Source organism: Leptonotus elevatus, chromosome 1, assembly GCF_054856555.1.
Source record: "Leptonotus elevatus isolate MCC_2025b chromosome 1, RoL_Lele_1.0, whole genome shotgun sequence".
Taxonomy (NCBI): Eukaryota; Metazoa; Chordata; class Actinopteri; order Syngnathiformes; family Syngnathidae; genus Leptonotus; species Leptonotus elevatus.
The window spans coordinates 35,718,150-35,740,807 of record NC_141239.1 but is presented as its reverse complement, the minus strand read 5'-3'; the positions used below and the strand labels follow the sequence as shown (position 1 = coordinate 35,740,807).

Here is a 22,658-nt window from a genome sequence, read left to right as displayed (position 1 = left end):
CACAACTGTAGGAAAACCCCGAGTATCGAAAGTATGCTGTCCACATATACTGTAGTTAATCACCTCTGCTGTGTCACAGTACACAATTACTAAACTAGTAGATTTGTGCAAAACAAAATCAAGTCACATTTTCATAACCAGTGATAATAACACTGCTGTTGTTGTGGAAATGGGACAGGCTGTTGGATATTTGCTTTTGCCACGCCTGAAGCCAGGAAAACTTGTGCATCGTCTTTGGCCCCTAAATTACGTTTCACTCTCCTACTCCTACTAGTGGTAGCATGTGGCAATATATGTGACCCACAAATGTTGCTCACACAGTGCAGCTCCTCTAAATGGCACGTCCATAGCTCTTTGTGCCAGAGGGGTTGCTATATGTGTCTTGGCACAGTAACGAAAAACTTAGAGATACCAGGACACGGACCAGTGCATTTGCAGAAGTAGAGAGAGCCATCGGACCAAACAATGACTGATGCCCTATCAATTATTGATTCCTTAAGTTCCTACATTATTTTGTTCTCAACAAAAATACACTATGCAATCAATAAAGATTTTCAACAGCAATGTTTTATTCACCAAGATTTGGCGTAAAGTGTTCCCCTTTTTTTAAGCAGTAGGCCTCCATTAGATAGATTTGTCATTTGTATGTATGTGATATACCTTTTCCATACCTTTAATTATTGTAGCTCAAAAGCATTTTGCCTGATGTAGCCATTTGATTTCAGCAACACTCTTTACATCGCATTTTCTAAAGACACACTCATACTGATCCAAACGTCAATTCATGCTTTGGCAAGTCTCCTGTAGTCCTGTTTTGTTGGTAATCACATACAGAGCACCAGTGCCAGCAGAGTGTGGCAAAGGGTCACTGCATCCCGCAGACTCACAAACTCGCTCCTTAACTCGCAGAATTGCCATCAAAATTTTCCACATTTGCTAAAAATAGCAAGCAGACGCCCGGCCAAGCAGCCATGGTGCCCTTCAGTCGCTTGCAGTATGCTGAATTTACACAGCAATTAGGGGACTATTTTGTTCCCGTATTAAAACACGTTATGCAGTATCAGCTATTTATATGTTGTTCTTATTCAAAGGACCCTTGACACACCAGTTTTGAGGCCTATGTTTTTGGACAAAAGGATAGAAGGCCTCGGGGGAGAATAAGTAAACTCACCTATGTTTTTTAGGTGCTGATGCATTCCACACAGAGTAACATCATATAAATCATATTTGTAAAAATCATTAAATCATTTAATTTAATCTTATCTATTGCTCAATTGTTTTGTGACATTTACTATGATGATTGCTATTATTCCTGTTGCTACTAGCCCAGCAATCAACCCTTTTCTACAGGGCTATGGGGTCACGGGTGAGCTGGAGCGTATTCAAGCTAACATTGGCCAGGAGTTGGGGTATGTACACCCTGGACTGGTTCCCAGTCATATATAATGCTGACAACCATTCACACTCACATTCTCACCTATAGATAATTTTAAGTCTGCAATTTATTTAACTTGCACGAGGCAGGGGAACACCACACAGGAAGTCCGGAGCTGAGATTTGAACCAAGAACCCTAGAATTGTGAAGCAGACGTGCTAACCACTATTACACATTGTTGCCTTTAACCTGGCCTATCCATTCCTAACCTATCAATCTAGTAGTAAATATATGACCACTAGATGGCGTATGTCAAAGAGAATTGGAATAGTTGTACTAGTCAGTGAAAGATATGTACAGTATACAAATGTATGTAAAATGTATGGTGGTCTTTAACTCATTCACTTCCATTGACGACTGTAGACGTCAAAAATTCATGTGAACTATTTCTATTAGTTAAAAAAAAATCATTACATTAAAAAATTTTATGAAAACCTAGATTTTTTTATTGTACTTTTAGAACAGATATAAAATTATCATGCAATTATTTACGATAAAAGGCCCTTATTTTTATTTATTTTTTAAATTAGGCCCGTCAGGCGATTTTTTTTTTTTATTGTAATTAATCACATGACTTCACTTGTTAACTAACGATTAATCACAAATTGTATATCTGTTCTAAATTTACAATCTTTTTTTACTAGGTTTTCATACTCTTGTTAGCAAAAGTGGCAAAAAAAAATGGAAAAAGTTCAAATGAATTTTTGACGTCTATAGCGGTCAATGGCAGTGAATGAGTTCATCGTGGCATCAGTACAGCCTACATATCATAAACCCTACTACACTAGGACAGATCCATTCTACCTATAATGCGTTAAAAATGTCACTAATTCAACCCGCTGACAGAAGTGAAAGTGCCCCCATCTTGCCATAATATTGTGGCGGAACAGCACAGTGCAGCCAGTTGTAATTTACCCTGTTTGATGACACAAGAGGTTGGCCAAACCGAAACCCCCACTGTGTGTTTGTGCAGCTACCTGGTTTGGAAGAGGAGTGTGTAAACAGGTAAGAATTCTACAAATAGAATTAGGTCACTTAACAAGATGGTCTTGAGGGAGGCCAGCCTGTTCCCAGCGTGCGTCAGCACTGACCTTTTTTCTGTTTGCTGAAGGGATTTTCATTTGACCTTTTTCTAATTTTCACTTCAGACGCTTGAGTGGGACAGTGTTTGTAGCTCCATTCATAGAAGGATTCCAAAGGATTTTTTTTCTTGCATTATTATTTATTTATATTATTTTGGCCAATAATGAGTGCGTGCACACAAACATACAGGCATGCAGAGCAGATATATTCAGTTTGTTACCCGTATCACTGAATTCAGTTGACAATGATGCCATTGTTTGACAAATCCGTTTGACAGTACCTGATATGATATGATGTGATGAATTATTTCCTTGTGATTGTTTTCACAAAGTCTTCAAACTTAGGAATCTCTGTTTTCATTCATTAATCTGGCAGCGGGCATTTTCTGTAACTCTTTTGGCAATCACCTTCACACTGTTTGTTACTTGCCAAAAATAACAATCCTACCTGGGAGTGAGTGAGTAGATGCAACACTTTCCAGTCATGTTGCATATGGATCCACAGCACCATCTACTGACACTGCATAGGCGGAATCAAAGCTGCTGTCAGTGTGTCATTTACGGAATATTCTATGGGAAAGAAAATGTCATATGAGTTACCATATTTAACGAAAACTAAAGAAGAATGACAGCTGGGAGACTGCTGACTGATTTTTTATTATTTCAAACGTAGCTCTTTACTTGTTACCCTATTATTTATTTATTTATTTATTTTTAGAAAGAAGTTCCTTTGTATGCACCACTCAGATCAAAGCTAAGTAAACACTTTTTCTTTTTCTTTTTTTTTAATACATATGTCGCATCTGGCATTGCATTGTGGCAAAAAAATTCATTTGTTTGAAAGTGTTATTCACAAATTACACAAGACTACTCGAGCACCATTCCAGCTGGCTTTCTTTGGGTGAAAACCAGACGACATCCTGAACTGGTCGCCGGTCAATCACAGGGCACTTACACAGACATGCAACTTGTTATATTCAAATAGACATTGTCACTGAGTGGAATGAATCCACACTAGCTGCTAAGAAGTCAGGCGAGTAAATCATTACACCATCAGTGACACCCTTACCTTATCATGATTGCGTAAATTCAAAACACAATTCAATACGGCAAAGGAACAATCAAGTCTCTGATGAATAAATTAAATGATTATTGTTATTGAATAAAGGCAGCACAAGTGATTATCATGTCTGCCTCATAGTTCTGAGGTTGGGGATTTGAATTTGGGCTCAAAGCTTAGAGTTTGCATCTTCTCCTCATAATCGCGTGGGTTTTCCGCCCACATTCCAAACACATGAATGTTAGGTAAATTAAAGACTCTAAATTGCTAATGCTAATACATGTCTATGTGAGTGTGAATGGTGCTGTGTCTGTGCCCTGTGATTGGCTGGTGTCCAGTCTCGGGTGTACCCTGCCTGCCCCTTGCCAGTTGGAATATGGATATCACCTGTGACAACAAATGGTCAGAAAATGGCTAGCTGAACAGTTTTGTTTCCCTGAATACATGCCTCACACTCAACACAATGTGTCATAAGGAGTCATTAGGTCATTTGATGTTACATTGTGTAACATTTTGATAATAAAAAAAAAAGTGGACCTTGCACACCTATGGTCACACTGACAGGGAGTAATAAAAGACATCCTTTGTGGTTAGTTTAAAATTATTAACTATTTTTAGCATATACTTTCACAAGCAGTTGCTGACAATTAATATCACTTAAACAAATACATATTACTATAAATTCATAACCCTTACTAGCACATTTAAAAGTAATATCTATTTCGGCTACATTGTTATTTGTCCCAAGAAACTAATGTTATTTTAAAAACAATTGGATTCCTACGCCCATTGCTTCCTCCCTTTTGCTGCCTACTGTACTCTGAAGTCAATGGATTATAGTCCAAGTTTTTTTTTTTTATTAAATTGTATATCCTGTCCAAGTGTGCGAGGGTGTGTTCCCACTCTACCCTGAACTTCAACACCTCAGCTCTACCCATAATGCACTGTGGGAAAGGTAACACCCATTTTGTTGACTCGTAGGAAATCCGAGGCAGACGCACCCAGCCTGAAGAGAACTGGAAACAAAACCACAGCCACCAGAAAAGAACATACGTTGCGGTTATATTCTCATCCTTTCATGTGAGTGTTTTTTTGTTTTTGTTTTGTTGATTGTTTGTGGTCTTTGAAGCCGGATCTTTCCGTGACTTTTGTTGTTGTGAATTCTTTCAATACCTTTTGGAATTTCAGCCAAGGTGAGAGAGCGAGAAGACGTATGACAGAGGGCGGGAGAGGAGCTGCGGGATTCTCTCCATGTTTGCAGACAGATCTGTTCATATGTTAAACAGAGTGTCACATGGGGCATAATATGCTCTTGGGGCATTGGAGGGAACAAACAAAGAGGGAGGACGAGGGAAAAACATACACTTTAACTTTTCTCACGTGCAGGAAGACGTTCACCCCCTCAAGCACAGAGGAAATTAGTTCACTCTTAACCAAAAGGAAAAACTGCCCGGAGTGTCAGATTTCATTGGACTATGTGCGGATTGTCGTATATCTGCAGGTTTCTTTAACACGACTCCATACATTCTACAGGCAACTGTGGGGTCAAGATGCCCACCAACTTCACTGTGGTGCCAGTGAACGATGCAGACGGCAACAGCAACAAGACAACTGCATCTGGAGGTGACAAACCTGTCAGCCTCAACAATATTTTTAGGAATGAAGATAAAGAAAATAACTCAGATGGGTCCCAGTCAGGTAGGAACTATGAGCTGGAGAATACTGAATGCTGAAAATGTTGTCTTGTAGATGATCATGTGCTCATCTGCTTCTCACTTCCGTGTGTCACGGGGTCGCGAAAGGCTTTCCAAAAAGGCTAAAAAAAATCAATGCATTTGTGTCATTAGACAGCCAATGTTTTGACACAAACAATCACGTGTTGTGGCAGGCTTGCTGGAGAGAAATGTGTCACTGTTCAACTTGCTTGAACCTGCTCGCCATCTGTTTTAAAAATTGTGTTGTACGTGAACGTTCTTTAACTGTTGCATGGCTGACATGAAATAATCCACAGCATAATTTAACAAAATGAGAAGATATTTAAAATTTTCTTCAGTAGCTTGTTTGAATATTTATATACTTTGTTAGCTGCCATTATATGAGTTGGTTGCTAAAACATGTTTACAAGGTGATAATAAAAAAAGAATGTTGTTTTTTTTAAAACATTTTTGTGGCCTTGGTTTTATAAGTTAAGATGTCTCCCATGCTGAAACCGCCATGCTTAAAATCCTATTTTCAAAAAGTTATTGATCATTTAAAATTTTAGGTATTCATAGTAAAGGTAAAGCTTATTGACAGAGCAAGTGGTATATCAGAAAAACACACCATTTATTTTGGTGTCTGCTCTTGTGTGAATACAAAATGTCTGTCTCATCCTGGCTCATCATCTCGCAGATCCCTCTGGGGTAATGCAAAAACACGGTGATACTCTCAACAATTATTATTGTTTGATTGATAACCCTGCTAATAATTCAAAATACTAATGTCAGTAAAAGTCTGCGATTTTCAAAAGGAAATTAAATGGGGTATGACCCCTCCCCCCCAATAATTTAGATATGAAAATATCTTATAATTCTATTAATATTTGTGCATTATAGTCTTGTTCGTCATATAATTTGCCCTCAAGGTTGTTATTCTGAAGCAAAAATGTGTGGTCACATTTACTTTACTTTAATGCAAGGTATGCTTTACTGATGTGAGCTAATTATTAGTGTAATTGTGCAAAAACAACAACAACATCATAGCAATGTTTCAAACAACAACCCAAAATGTCAGAAGTGTGATGACAGTGTCTTCACTGTCTGTAGCCCTCATGACTTTATGATAAACACATTTAGCACAACATGGTGTGAACAGAAGAACTCAAACCCATAATGCTGATTGGACAGGATGTCATAATATAAACAATAACATACATGCATTTTCCATTACCCGCTCCTTGGCCAGTATTATGTTTCCATCATCTGGAAGCAAGACTATTCCACACAGGTTGCATAATTACAGTGCACATTGAGCACACTTTCTTAATGTTTTGGGCTGCCACTAGCTTTGTTATTGGCCATTTTCACAGCAGCCATTGTGTATAGTAACACAAAAAAAAAGTAAATAGTTGGGAGATTCAAAAGACGCAACAAAGCTAAAATCAACTGAAAACAAAGTGAAATTAGAAGAGTAATTATGTTGCTTCCTTATTTTTAGTGCAGCTTTTGGTACAAATGACATATTTGCCATTTTGGCCGAATATTAGGTGCATCACAAATTTTTGATTTTTGAGTGCGAGTTACGCTTCTACTGAGCCATAACAAAGCCACCACGCATTTCCCACTCTTCTAAACACTTGTCAATTTTGTAAATATATTAAGAAAAATAGCAGCATAAATAAAGAATACTGTAAACCCCAGAGGGGTGGGCAGGGGGGTGCTGGATAAAAAATCCACGATACATTATAGCAAAGTACAACTGGCAACCCGTAATGTTTACATTTTGGACCCAAATACAAATTCGGGATATAGTGAATCCACGATAAGTGAACCGCAAAGTAGCGAGGGACCACAAAAAGAAAAGAAAAAAGAAAATAGTTTAGTGAGGAAAGAGAGGATTACAGAAGGGACCATTCTTTTTAACTGTCATAAAACAGTTTAAATAATAATTTAATAATTCAACAGCCGACTACTAAAACTTAACGGTGTGTGGAAGGTGTTGCCACCCTCCCTTACCCACACATTCAGAGGACACGGACAATTCAGAGTCTTCCATTAACCTAACTAAACCTAACAGGAAGCCGGAGTATCCACATGAGGAATACGTGCTAACCACATGGCGCTGGAATAAATAAGATCCACAATTAACATTTGGGGGGAAAAGCGGCTTCATCATCAGTAAGCCCTCCATGGGATTTAAACGTTTAAACAAAGATGCCAAAGGCAGAGCACACAGCTGGACAGTGATTCTAACGAGCACTTGCATAATGATCCACTTTATCTTTCATCAATCTGTGACCTAAATGAAGGGCCCTGGAATCTGCAAGGCATTTCATGATCAGGAGACAACAATGTGATCTAGCATGATAATGTACCATATCAAACATCCAGGGGTCATGGCCAACAGTCATACCCATTGCCCACTATGAATTTTGAGTGTTTGTATTGCCTCCAGACAGTCTGGACGTTTATCTTATAGTTGAATAACTATTCTGTTACATTCTAGGAATGAATTAGATAAAAACAGGATTCAGTGGGGCAGTGATTTCCCCCACTCGCAGCTTCCCTGCAGAGTTGATGTTGAACATCATACCATAATAGAAATACATGGTTTACACTAACCTACACTAACCCTTGAATTAAGTTTTAAAGGGACAGTGTGTATTATTTGGCGCCATCTAGTGTTGAACTAATAATTCATTCATTTTAAAAAGGCACTATTAATTTCAATAATATGTAAAAAAAATATGTTCTATCACATCAATGTACTTTTTTTTGCATAATTGTAGGTCTAGTAATTGCTGATTATATTACATGGGACGCGGTGCACCTTACAGGAGCAGTGTTTCCCACAGATTGAAATCCACTTTTCTTTGGGTGAAGGGTTTGGGGGTGTTCTCAGTCCTGTTACTTGCGTCTCCTCTAACCTCAAGTGAGCGACAGCGAACTAATGTTACATGCGGTATATCTGGTCGCGACACGCTTTGTTTTATTTTTTATATATTTTTATTACATTTTCTTGAAAACTTCTTGGGTGGTGGCCAGTTTACTTGGGTAGCCCGCCCAAGTATTAACATGGTGTGGGAAACACTGAGGAGGCTGATATGTTTTGCCGCCATCTTTCTGCTATGGACACCCGAAGAAGATCTTCATGAACGTAGTTAGCCTCTAGTGGTGCTTGCAGGTAGTGTCGGACTGGGACTCATTTTCAGCCCTGTAGTTTCACACAAAATAGGCGGCTTTTTATATATATATAGCGCTTTTTTTTTCTCCATCTACACCATATGATGCCCAAAGCGCTTTACAATGCCTCACATTCACCCATTTACACACTAGTGGTCAACTGCTGCCATGCAGGGCGCTGCAAATCGGGGGTCAGTGTCTTGCTCAAGGACACTTCGACATAGTGGGTCAGGGTGTAGAGACGGCCGTTCAGTAACCAGAAGGTTGGCTGTTCGATCCCCGCTCTTCCAGAGTCATGTGTCGTTGTGTCCTTGGGCAAGGCACTTAACACACATTGTCTCCAGGGCTACTCACACTGGTGTATGGAAGGTGCGAATGTTTGGTGGTGGTCGGAGGGGCCGTAGACGCACACTGGCAGCCACGCTTCCGTCAGCCTGCCCCAGGGCAGCTGTGGCTACTTAAGTAGCTTACCGCCACCACAGTGTGAATGTGTGAGCGCATGAATAATGTAACAATTCCATTGTAAAGCGTCTTTGAGTGTCCAAAAAAGCGCTATATAAATCGAATGCATTATTATTATTATTATTACATTAGTCACCAGGGGTGAGGATCAAACCCACAACCTCACGGAAGGGAGACGACCACTGAGCCATGACTCCCCAAAATGCAGCCCGGGTAACGTCATGTCAAGGAGGCTGACGTCGCAAAATGAATTAGCCTGATATGAGCCCCCACTTGGTTGATCTTTTTTATTATTATTATATATATATATTTTTTTTAATATTTGTATATTTATATTGTATTTCAGACCCCACAGGTTTTTGGTTGTGCAGCTGGAATCACATTTTGACATGCGAGTGTCACAGAAGATATTAAATTCATATCTCAATCTGCTCATACTGTTGTGTTTCATTCATTTGCATCCGTTGTGTAACACGCGCTTTTCTTGTGAATCCCCTTTAGGAGATGACATTCAAAGGGAGTCACGACCATTCATCAACTCGGACAGCGACATAGAACAGTATGATGGCAAAAACATGGCCTTGTTTGAGGTAAGGCTTAACAAACACATGCTCACATTCTGTCCGTCAAATAAGCTTGCAAATTCGTTCTAACGTAACGTCTGGCACAGAATGACGTTCATTTTATGTTAGAACTTAAAGCACCAACTTGCAGAAGCACTCACAGCTCTGCTTGTTGTTGAGATGGTAGTCCGCTTCCCGATACTGTACTTCCAATTGAGTTGCACTCTTGTATGTTGAATACACAGCAAAGTGTACATTGCATTTTCCCTTCAGGGCTTATAATGACAAATATTCTAATGTTTAGTGTATGGAAAATGTTTTTTCTAATATCCATTTTCTTCTATGGTCCTTTGAAGGAAGAAATGGACAGCAACCCTATGGTGTCATCTCTTCTCAACAAGCTAGCCAACTACACCAACCTCACCCAAGGTGTTCGGGAACACGAGGAGGCTGAAGATGGGGTTAGAAGGGTCGCCATCATGGTAAGAAATTACATTTAATCTAACCTCATAACTCACAGTGGAAAAGTTGCTTCTTTAGTTGGGTTGGCAAAAACACCTTTTGAATTGTGCATTGATGCTGTGTTTTTTTCATCAGTAGGTTGAGTTTGACACACTGCATAACATTCAAAAACTTGCTTTGATCAGTTGCTTAGAGCGATTGGTTGAATTTGTTTCTTAGTATCACATTATCAGAAAAAACAGCAGCACTAATTCATCTAATGCCAAAAAGGTTTTGGGGGCATGCTGGAGATGGAGACAAACAGAGTTTTGTCAGCGACCTCGTAATGATTGCTTTGTAGGACGGAACAAATCTTTTCATTACCCTTTTTCTTTTTCGAACATGCTGGCACTGCCGATATGCGCCATGTCTAAATGTAGGTTGCGGTAACAAGGGGATTATTGTAAAATTCTGTTAAGACGGTTGCTTGATACCATTCTCATCATTAGCTGGAAATTGGAAAAGTGGGACTTGTTTAATTACATTTTGATAGACGGCCTCTGTGCAGATTATCTCGCGTGATTGGAGGAAAGGCCGTAGAACTCTAAAGAGTTGCTTTGTTAAGTGGTCTTGATGATGATTTCTTAAATCCCGCCTCCCGAGTGATAGGATTGCTCTTTTTTTGGTAGTCTTGAGATCTTGGGCTCGGTACTGAGAAATAGGACAGAGCAATGCAAATCGACTGCAGGAAAGGAAGTCAAGGGAGAGCTCAATTATAAAACAGGAGATGTGGGACATTTGGAAGTCTACATCGGGGCACTTGCAGCATGTTGACAAACAACTGAAAGCCATGGAGAAAGTGCACAGCAGCATTATTTTGACTACTCAAAAATTGGTATGTACATTCTTTTTTTTTTTTTTCATTCACCAAGTAGAGGTGTTGGCACATTTTGCAAATACTGTAGCTTTTGTGCTGCTTTATGAGATATATTGGAATGGAAGGGTTCATGTAATGATACTGCATACTCAGGGAAAGGGACATTGTTGTATATAAATATTTTTCAGTTTTACATCGATTACACCAATGTCCACATAGTTGCACCATGTTGTGTTGTGCCCAAAAAACATCAGAAAAGACTGGCAATGCATTTTTTAATTTTCTTCTTCTTTTTATTATGGGCCATGCTGAGCGGAGCAATTAGCAGCAAAGCTGCTGCTTGCGAAGCAAGCAGGCACATATTACTATCCTAGAAAAGGGGTTTATTATTTTTCAACTTATTCGCAAGCAGGCACATATTACTATCATATTACTATCGTAAGTAGTACGATAGTAGTAAGTAAGATATTACTACATATTACTATCCTAGAAAAGGGGTTTATTATGGGCCTGCTGTGGAGCAAGAAGCTGCTGCTTGCGAAGCAACGCAGGCACATATTACTATCCTAGGAAAAAGTGGTTTAATATTATTATGGGCCTGCTGAGCGGAGCAAGCAGCAGCGAAGCAAGCAGGCACATATTACTATCCTAGGAAAAATGGGTTTATTATTATTGGTGCGTTTCTTATTATGGGCCTGCTAAGCGGAGCAAGCAGCAGCGAAGCTGCTGCTTGCGGAGCAAGCAGGCACATATTACTATCCTAGAAAAAAGGGTTTATTGTTGCGTTTATTATGGGCCTGCTAAGCGGAGCAAGCAGCAGCGAAGCTGCTGCTTGCGGAGCAAGCAGGCACATATTACTATCCACCCTAGAAAAGGGTTTATTATTATGGGCCTGCTAAGCGGAGCAAGCAGCAGCGAAGCTGCTGCTTGCGGAGCAAGCAGGCACATATTACTATCCACCCTAGAAAAGGGTTTATTATTTTTCTTCCATATATTATCTTCCACCGACTTTTCCGCAAAAATGCGGCCCGAACCGTAGATCGCACCGGGACAAATGAGGTATCAAACGATGCGGCTCGCTCTGACTCGCTGCGCTATTATTTTTATAAGAATTCCCAGTTACCATGGCGACGCTATTCCCAAAAAACTCCCAAATAAAGTCCCATAGGAATGAATGGGAATCCGAAAGAGATCAACTCCAATCAAGCACCTTTTTCAAAGACACGCTGCGCGCGCATACGTTGACCGACCGATATGAATTTTAGCTCATTTTGTTGGAATTTTTGTCATCTTTAGCTCAGTGTCAAAAAAAAAATTAAGGAATGAAAGCTCTCCCCCCTGTGAGGGTTCAAAGACAGTGAGCAAAGGGGAAAAGTCGCCTATTTAGAGTGTGACTAATTAAGGCTTCAGTGACGGGAACCAAAAAATCTATTTCCAAAAGTTTCACTTCAACTCGTCACCATGGCCACAATCTTTGCTCACTAGACATCAAATTCGCACATTTTGTAGCCACAAGCCTCTGCTTTCTGAAAAACTAAGTTTTATTTGGCTAAGGTGTCATTTAGTACCTTTATTTTCACTTTAAGCGAGGAGAAGTCGGACTTTGGCGCCTATCTCCTCCATGTTAATTTCGCCGTTTTTTCCCTCTTCATTTTCGATCAATCATAAGTTTTCAACCTGCTCTCATTTGGTCATTTTTCATCCGATTAAAAAACTGAGAACATGCTCGCGTTCCCCAAACCCTTGCCGTTCTAACAAGCCATTTCTGGAATCTGCATCTTCAACCGTTAAGTCGCGAGAGGCTTTTGTTTGAGGTGAGCGTAATCCTATACAAATCAATGGAGTGTTGGTGCGTGACGTCTCCTCACAACTTAAAATCAAATGTGTGTGCGTGAATGTGCATGTTTTGTAAAGGGGCAGTGAGATACTGTTAATTATGGTAGATTCCACATTTCTTGACCGATTTCAATGGTTTGAATTTTAAACTGTTCAGCTCATTGAAATGTTACTTAAAATCAAATGTGTGTGCGTGAATGTGCATGTTTCTTAAAGGGGCAGTAACATACTGTTTATTATGGTTAACTTCCACATTTCTTGACCGATTTCAATGGTTGAAAGTTTAAACTGTTCAGCTCATTGAAATGTTGGTTAAAATCAAATGTGTGTGCGTGAATGTGCATATTTCTTAAAGGGACAGTAAGATACTTTATTTGATCTGGATTATGGTAGATTCCACATTTCTTGACCGATTTCAATGGTTTGAATTTTAAACTGTTCAGCTCATTGAAATGTTACTTAAAATCAAATGTGTGTGCGTGAATGTGCATATTTCTTAAAGGGACAGTAAGATACTTTATTTGATCTTGATTATGGTAGATTCCACATTTCTTGACCGATTTCAATGGTTTGAATTTTAAACTGTTCAGCTCATTGAAATGTTACTTAAAATCAAATGTGTGTGCGTGAATGTGCATATTTCTTAAAGGGACAGTAAGATACTTTATTTGATCTTGATTATGGTTAACTTTTACATTTCTTGAGCGATTTCAATGGTTGAAATTTTAAACTGTTCAGCTCATTGAAATGTTACTTAAAATCAAATGTGTGTGCGTGAATGTGCATGTTTCTTAAAGGGGCAGTAACATACTGTTGATTTTGGTTAACTTGCACATTTCTTGACCGATTTCAATGGTTTGAATTTTAAACTGTTCAGCTCATTGAAATGTTGGTTAAAATCAAATGTGTGTGCGTGAATGTGCATATTTCTTAAAGGGACAGTAAGATACTTTATTTGATCTTGATTATGGTTAACTTGCACATTTCTTGAGCGATTTCAATGGTTGAAAGTTTAAACTGTTCAGCTCATTGAAATGTTAGTTAAAATCTAATGTGTGTGCGTGAATGTGCATATTTCTTAAAGGGACAGTAAGATACTTTATTTGATCTTGATTATGGTTAACTTTTACATTTCTTGATCGATTTCAATGGTTGGAATTTTAAACTGTTCAGCTCATTGAAATGTTAGTTAAAATCAAATGTGTGTGCGTGAATGTGCATGTTTCTTAAAGGGGCAGTAACATACTGTTGATTATGGTAGATTCCACATTTCTTGACCGATTTCAATGGTTGAAAGTTTAAACTGTTCAGCTCATTGAAAAGAGTTAGCAGGCCCATTCAAAATTTCCGCGGGAATTTTTCTAGTTTTTTTTTTTATATTATCTTCCACCGACTTTTCCGCAAAAATGCGGCCCGAACCGTAGATCGCACCGGGACAAAAGAGGTATCAAACGATGCGGCTCGATCTGACTCGCTGCGCTATTATTTTTATAAGAATTCCCAGTTACCATGGCGACACAATTCCCCAAAATGTCCCCCAAAAAGTCCCATAGGAATGAATGGGAATCCGAAAATGATCACATCAAATCAAGCACCTTTTTCCAAGACACGCTGCGCGCGCATACGTTAACCGACCGATATGAATTTTAGCTCATTTTGTTGGAATTTTTGTCATCTTTAGCTCAGTGTCAAAAAAAAAATTAAGGAATGAAAGCTCTTCCCCCTGTGCGGGTTCAAAGACAGTGAGTGTAATCGCCACTCTGATACCCAATTAAGCTTTCAGTGACGGGAACCAAAAAATCTATTTCCAAAAGTTTCACTTCAACTCGTCACCATGGCCACAATCTTTGCTCACTAGACATCAAATTCGCACATTTTGTAGCCACAAGCCTCTGCTTTCTGAAGAACTAAGTTTTATTTGGCTAAGGTGTCATTTAGTACCTTTATTTTCACTTTAAGCGAGGAGAAGTCGGACTTTCTCGCCTATCTCCTCCATGTTAATTTCGCCGTTTTTTCCCTCTTCATTTTCGATCAATCATAAGTTTTCAACCTGCTCTCATTTGGTCATTTTTCATCCGATTAAAAAACTGAGAACATGCTCGCGTTCCCCAAACCCTTGCCGTTCTAACGAGCCATTTCTGGAATCTGCATCTTCAACTGTTAAGTCGTGAGAGGCTTTTGTTTGAGGTGAGCGTAATCCTATACAAATCAATGGAACGTTGGTGCGTGACGTCTCCTAACAACTTAAAATCAAATGTGTGTGCGTGAATGTGCATGTTTTGTAAAGGGGCAGCAAGATACTGTTGATTATGGTAGATTCCACATTTCTTGACCGATTTCAATGGTTTAAATTTTAAACTGTTCAGCTCATTGAAATGTTGGTTAAAATCAAATGTGTGTGCGTGAATGTGCATGTTTCTTAAAGGGGCAGTAACATACTGTTGATTATGGTTAACTCTTACATTTCTTGAGCGATTTCAATGGTTTAAATTTTAAACTGTTCAGCTCATTGAAATGTTGGTTAAAATCAAATGTGTGTGCGTGAATGTGCATGTTTCTTAAAGGGGCAGTAACATACTGTTGATTATGGTTAACTTTTACATTTCTTGAGCGATTTCAATGGTTGAAATTTTAAACTGTTCAGCTCATTGAAATGTTAGTTAAAATCAAATGTGTGTGCGTGAATGTGCATGTTTCTTAAAGGGGCAGTAATACTTTTAGTTGATTATAACTTCCACATTTCTTGAGCGATTTCAACGGTTGAAATTTTAAACTGTTCAGCTCATTGAAAAGAGTTGCAAGAGTTAGCAGGCCCATTCAAAATTTCCGCGGGAATTTTTCTAGTTATTATGGGCCTGCTAAGCGGAGCAAGCAGCAGCGAAGCTGCTGCTTGCGGAGCAAGCAGGCACATATTACTATCCACCCTAGAAAAGTGTTTATTCTTCTTATTTTTATTATTTTTATATTATCTTCCAGCGACTTTTCCGCAAGAATAGGGGCCGTACCGTAGATCGCACCGCGACAAATAAGGTATCAAACGATGCGGCTCGATTTGACTCGCTGCGCTATTATTTTCCTCAGAATTCCCAGTTACCATGGCGACACAATTCCCCAAAATGTCCCCCAAAAAGTCCCATAGGAATGAATGGGAATCCGAAAATGATCAACTCCAATCAAGCACCTTTTTCAAAGACACGCTGCGCGCGCATACATTAACCGACCGATATGAAAATTAGCTCATTTTGTTGGAATTTTTGTCATCTTTAGCTCAGTGTCAAAAAAAATTTTAAGGAATGAAAGCTCTCCCCCCTGTGAGGGTTCAAAGACAGTGAGCAAAGGGGAAAAGTCGCCTATTTAGAGTGTGACTAATTAAGGCTTCAGTGACGGGAACCAAAAAATCTATTTCCAAAAGTTTCACTTCAACTCGTCACCATGGCCACAATCTTTGCTCACTAGACATCAAATTCGCACATTTTGTAGCCACAAGCCTCTGCTTTCTGAAGAACTAAGTTTTATTTGGCTACGGTGTCATTTAGTACCTTTATTTTCACTTTAAGCGAGGAGAAGTCGGACTTTGACGCCTATCTCCTCCATGTTAATTTCGCCGTTTTTTCCCTCTTCATTTTCCATCAATCATAAGTTTTCAACCTGCTCTCATTTGGTCATTTTTCATCCGATTAAAAAACTGAGAACATGCTCGCGTTCCCCAAACCCTTGCCGTTCTAACGAGCCATTTCTGGAATCTGCATCTTCAACCGTTAAGTCGCGAGAGGCTTTTGTTTGAGGTGAGCGTAATCCTATACAAATCAATGGAGTGTTGGTGCGTGACGTCTCCTCACAACTTAAAATCAAATGTGTGTGCGTGAATGTGCATGTTTTGTAAAGGGGCAGTGAGATGCTGTTAATTATGGTAGATTCCACATTTCTTGACCGATTTCAATGGTTTGAATTTTAAACTGTTCAGCTCATTGAAATGTTACTTAAAATCAAATGTGTGTGCGTGAATGTGCATATTTCTTAAAGGGACAGTAAGATACTTTATTTGATCTTGATTATGGTTAACTTGCACATTTCTTGAGCGATTTCAATGGTTGAATTTTTAAACTGTTCAGCTCATTGAAATGTTAGTTAAAATCAAATGTATGCGCGTGAATGTGCATGTTTCTTAAAGGGGCAGTAATACTTTTAGTAGATTATGGTTAACTTGCACATTTCTTGAGCGATTTCAACGGTTGAAATTTTAAACTGTTCAGCTCATTGAAAAGAGTTGCAAGAGTTAGCAGGCCCATTCAAAATTTCCGCGGGAATTTTTCTAGTTATATCATCTTCCACGATTTTTCTGCTAAAATGCGGCCCGTACCGTAGATCGCACCGGCACGAATCAGGTATCAAACGATGCGGCTCGATCTGACTCGGTGCGGCATTATTTTTCTAAGAATTCCCAGTTACCATGGCGACGCTATTCCCAAAAAACTCCCAAATAAAGTCCCATAGGAATGAATGGGAATCCGAAAGAGATCAACTCCAATCAAGCACCTTTTTCAAAGACACGCTGCGCGCGCATATGTTGACCGACCGATATGAAAATTAGCTCATTTTGTTGGAATTTTTGTCATCTTTAGCTCAGTGTCAAAAAAAAAATTAAGGAATGAAAGCTCTCCCCCCTGTGCGGGTTCAAAGACAGTGAGCAAAGGGGTGAAAGTCGCCTTTCTTGCATCAGTTAGAGCGTGACTAATTAAGGTCTGAGTGCTGGGAACCAAAAAATATATTTCCAAAAGTTTCACTTCAACTCGTCACCATGGCCACAATCTTTGCTCACTAGACATCAAATTCGCACATTTTGTAGCCACAAGCCTCTGCTTTCTGAAGAACTAAGTTTTATTTGGCTAAGGTGTCATTTAGTACCTTTATTTTCACTTTAAGCGAGGAGAAGTCGCACATTTTTGATCTCTTTTCAATGTAATTTTCGCCGTTTTTCCCTCTTCATTTTCGATCAATCATAAGTTTTCAACCTGCTCTCATTTGGTCATTTTTCATCCGATTAAAAAACTGAGAACATGCTCGCGTTCCCCAAACCCTTGCCGTTCTAACGAGCCATTTCTGGAATCTGCATCTTCAACCGTTAAGTCGCGAGAGGCTTTTGTTTGAGGTGAGCGTAATCCTATACAAATCAATGGAGTGTTGGTGCGTGACGTCTCCTCACAACTTAAAATCAAATGTGTGTGCGTGAATGTGCATGTTTTGTAAAGGGGCAGTGAGATACTGTTAATTATGGTAGATTCCACATTTCTTGAGCGATTTCAATGGTTTGAATTTTAAACTGTTCAGCTCATTGAAATGTTACTTAAAATCAAATGTGTGTGCGTGAATGTGCATGTTTCTTAAAGGGACAGTAAGATACTTTATTTGATCTTGATTATGGTTAACTTGCACATTTCTTGAGCGATTTCAATGGTTTGAATTTTAAACTGTTCAGCTCATTGAAATGTTACTTAAAATCAAATGTGTGTGCGTGAATGTGCATGTTTCTTAAAGGGGCAGTAACATACTGTTGATTATGGTTAACTTTTACATTTCTTGAGCGATTTCAATGGTTTAAATTTTAAACTGTTCAGCTCATTGAAATGTTGGTTAAAATCAAATGTGAGTGCGTGAATGTGCATGTTTCTTAAAGGGGCAGTAATACTTTTAGTAGATTATGGTTAACTTCCACATTTCTTGAGCGATTTCAATGGTTGAAAGTTTAAACTGTTCAGCTCATTGAAAAGAGTTAGCAGGCCCATTCAAAATTTCCGCAGGAATTTTTCTAGTTATATTATACTTCCACAGATTTTTATATTATACTTCCACAGATTTTTCCGCAAAAATGCGGCCCGTACCGTAGATCGCACCGGCACAAATGAGGTATCAAACGATGCGGCTCGATCTGACTCGCTGCGCTATTATTTTTATAAGAATTCCCAGTTACTATGGCGACGCTATTCCCAAGAAAGTCCCCAAAAAAGTCCCATAGGAATGAATGGGAAACCGAAAGAGATCAACTGCAATCAAGCACCTTTTTCCAAGACACGCTGCGCGCGCATACGTTAACCGACCAATATGAATTTTAGCTCATTTTGTTGGAATTTTCCCCATTTTTAGCTCAGTGTCAAAAAACAAATTAAGGAATGAAAGCTCTCCCCCCTGTGCGGGTTCAAAGACAGTGAGCGAAGGGGTGAAAATAGCCTTTTTTACATCGGCTTGAGCGGACTAATTAAGGCTTGAGTGACGGAAACCAAATAATCTATTTCCAAAAGTTTCACTTCAACTCGTCACCATGGCCACAATCTTTGCTCACTAGACTTCAAATTCACACATTTTGTAGTGACAAGGGTCTGCTTTCTGACAAATCTATTTTTATTTGGCTAAGGTGTCATTTAGTACCTTTATTTTCACTTTAAGCGAGGAGAAGTCGGACTTGGGCGCCTATCTCCTCCATGTTAATTTCGCCGCCTTTGTTTCTTCATTTTCGATAAATCATAAGTTTTCAACCTGCTCTCATTTGGTCATTTTTCATCCGATTAAAAAACTGAGAACATGCTCGCGTTCCCCAAACCCTTGCCGTTCTAACGAGCCGTTTCTGGAATCTGCATCTTTAACCGTTAAGTCGTGAGAGGCTTTTGTTTGAGGTGTGCTATCCCATACAAAATCAATGGAATGTTGGTGCGTGACGTCTGTTGGTGCGTGAATGTGCATGTTTCTTAAAGGGGCAGTAATACTTTTAGTTGATTATGGTTAACTTCCACATTTCTTGACCGATTTCAATGGTTTAAATTTTAAACTGTTCAGCTCATTTAAATGTTGGTTAAAATCAAATGTGTGTGCGTGAATGTGCATGTTTCTTAAAGGGACAGTAAGATACTTTTAGTTGATGTTGATTATGGTTAACTTCCACATTTCTTGACCGATTTCAATGGTTTAAATTTTAAACTGTTCAGCTCATTTCAATGTTAGTTAAAATCAAATGTGTGTGCGTGAATGTGCATGTTTCTTAAAGGGGCAGTAAGATACTGTTGATTATGGTTAACTTCCACATTTCTTGAGCGATTTCAATGGTTTAAATTGTATTTTTATTTCTCCAAGTATTGCGTGTTTCCACGTGAGTCAGCAGGCCCATTCAAAATTTCCGCGGAAATTTTTCTAGTTCATTATTTGATTTAGCTCATTTTCTTGCTGACATAATTTGTTCCACCAATGAAGTTTAGAGAGCCTACACAGCCATCTGACCTGTGTTTCACAGATGAGCTTGTATGTTCGAGATCTTGAAGCTTTTGCCTGTCCATCAATTTGTAAACAGTAATATTTGTCTCATCAGTTAATAACATTTTGTTTTAGGCTTTGGGGGGGCCATCATCTGCACTGTTTGCCCATTTCCATCTTGCTTTTCATTTTCTAGTGTGGCGTCTGTCTGTATTTTTCCTTTTTATGACCCTAGTATTTTCTTATTTTATTTCTCATAATAGTTCAAATTGGCTGTATTGACTATAGCTTCTGTTTGTGCAATTCCCTTGATTTACACGTACACCTCTAACTAATACAGAATTATATATTCTTCAAAGACAAAACCCAAATCTGAAATGGAACATAGGCATTTGGTGCTCTTTGTTTTTTGAATAATCAATGTAAAAGATCACACCTGGGCAACAATAGACTCCTGCCAGTCGCATGCACCTACCAACATTTTTGCTCACATAGAAAAAAATGGGTGGGATCAAATGAAAGCTATGATGTTGATCAGTATCTGAGATTCATCTACCAATGTCCGATCTGAATATTTAAAAATAAATGAATCTGCACTTTTTCAGTATACTGTACATACATTAGATAGGTGGACAGGTGGATGGACAGACAGACACGGTGAGAGTGAGCGAGAGAGTACACTGAAGTTGGAAAAGGCCAACTAAATATGTATGAAAATGTCCATCTTTGCCCGGTCTCACCCATTTTTCTCTTTCTTCTCAAGGTCCCCCAAATGGGAACGTTTATTGGGGTGTATCTGCCCTGCCTGCAGAACATTCTGGGTGTGATCCTTTTCTTGCGTCTCACCTGGATTGTCGGGACAGCGGGAATCCTTGGCACCTTCGCCATTGTGTCCATGTGCTGCATTTGTGTGAGTGATTGAAAACTTCAACAAGCGGGATGCTGGTGTGTCAAGAAACTGAAATGTTCAGCAACTAATTCACATTTTGGTGCCTAAGCTTTGAGCGTTTAGGAGAAAAAGAATGCAAATTTTCATTTACTTGAGTGAGGAAGCCAGCAGCTGTAGAAAGAGATGATTGTTCTCAACACTCATGTGATGTGAACAATCTGTACTCCACAGCCCACTCTACTCGTAATGTTTATCCAATCAGATGCTTTACACAAAGCAGGACAGAACTAGTTTCTGACTATTGTAAAGTTAATTATTTTTAAAGAGACAAAGAATTTTATTGTGGCTTTTGGACCTACGGGCTATGTGTCCATCATTTGTCCTGTGTGCTTTTCAAGTTAAATGGTGTGAGAGTTGTTTTTGGAGCAACAGTGGAAATCTTCATACTGGTTGTAACATACTGGAAATGCACAAATATAGGACGCCACTCTTTCCATTACACACATTTTTTTAAGCAAAGTTGTGCATTATGACGTCATGTTTAGTAATGGTGGGAATCTTTTGCCATCTCACAATTTAATCACAATTACTGTCTGATGGAAGCTGAATTCTACTTTTTTTCCCCACCAGTGTTATGTTCTTTACTAATCAATTATTGAACGTGCATCAATTGATTCAGAATTGTTTACATATGTACAGTACAATCTCGATGAATCTATGGACACATTATTCCTCCCACCCTTGATAAGTAATGCAAACCTGTCCAGTGCCAATTAAAGTACTACACCTCATGAAAGTTTGACGCAGTACTGGACTGCTAAAAACGTTAGTTTGTTTAGTTATAAACTTATAATGTAAGTTTTAGCATAAGTGATAATGGAGGGCAGGCAATGAGATTCTTACATATTGGCAAAATGCATATTTTGTCAAATGTTCCCTTTTTTGGGTATCTGAAAAAATTCATGGACAATTACAAGTGCCCCCCCCCCCCCCCCCCCCACACACACACACACACAGATTCTTCGCTATGAAAGAAATGCTCAGCTTTCATAATACTTTTTTTTTTTAATCGGGGAATCAATCAAAAAGCATATTGACATTTAAGCCATTGTAATTTAATTGCACAAGCAAAATTCAACAAAATGATGGTCAGGCCCCAGTGACAATGTATCGGTTTATTACACGTGGCAGCTCAAAGTCCCGCTGTATATAATTGCTTGCATGATCCTGTTAAAAATAAGATATTTTTTTTAAATACAGTGGAACCTTGAAGGGTGAACGTAATCCATGAATCCATCCACAGATTTTTTTCCCCAGAGAAAATAACGAAACGATCCCTTCCATGCAGCTGGCATGGGCTTGATTTCCACTCAACCTAACCGTGTTTTATTTTCCTTCCAGACATTGCTTACAGCCATATCGATGAGCGCCATAGCAACAAATGGAGTTGTCCCAGGTAAATAACTGTAATTTTTCCTCCACAGTTTTTATAGAACTTTTTAACTTTACCAATATTGCTGTAACTGGAAAAATAGTAATATCATGTCAAATGAACACATACAGCCTTGACCTAAATGAGTATGGTTAATATTTTAGCTACTACCACACAAGCCATTCGATCAGTGGGGCATGTTATACAAAAGTTATTTTAGATGTCTACAATGCAAAACACTGTCTTTTGAGTTTGCTGAAATCTAACCAGGTTAAAGTTTCTCTAAAGCGGGCGGCTCCTACTACATGATCTCCAGATCACTGGGACCAGAGTTTGGTGGAGCAGTTGGTCTGTGTTTCTACTTGGGGACCACCTTCGCTGGATCCTTGTACATACTCGGCACCATTGAGATTCTGCTGGTATGTGGCCACAGTGATAGTTCCGAGCAAGACTTTGACTGTT

The 22,658-nt window shown here is 39.0% G+C and overlaps 1 protein-coding gene across 3 annotated transcripts in view; it reads left to right on the top strand.

The window, feature by feature from the left end:
- The first annotated feature begins 4,525 nt into the window (after window positions 1-4,525).
- Window positions 4,526-22,658, top strand: part of LOC147181860 (solute carrier family 12 member 7-like) — a 35,779-nt gene continuing 17,646 nt past the window's right edge. For 2 of the 3 annotated variants that reach the window (XM_086095171.1, XM_086095165.1), the window contains exons 1-7: window positions 4,526-4,657; window positions 5,111-5,275; window positions 9,421-9,509; window positions 9,839-9,964; window positions 20,639-20,785; window positions 22,166-22,220; window positions 22,485-22,615. In XM_086095171.1, coding sequence (XP_085951297.1) covers window positions 5,128-5,275; window positions 9,421-9,509; window positions 9,839-9,964; window positions 20,639-20,785; window positions 22,166-22,220; window positions 22,485-22,615 — 696 coding nt within the window. In that variant the 5' untranslated portion in view covers window positions 4,526-4,657; window positions 5,111-5,127. Of the gene's footprint in view, window positions 4,658-5,110; window positions 5,276-9,420; window positions 9,510-9,838; window positions 9,965-10,669; window positions 10,819-20,638; window positions 20,786-22,165; window positions 22,221-22,484; window positions 22,616-22,658 lie in introns of those variants that run through there. The other variant, XM_086095179.1, reaches the window with a different exon arrangement.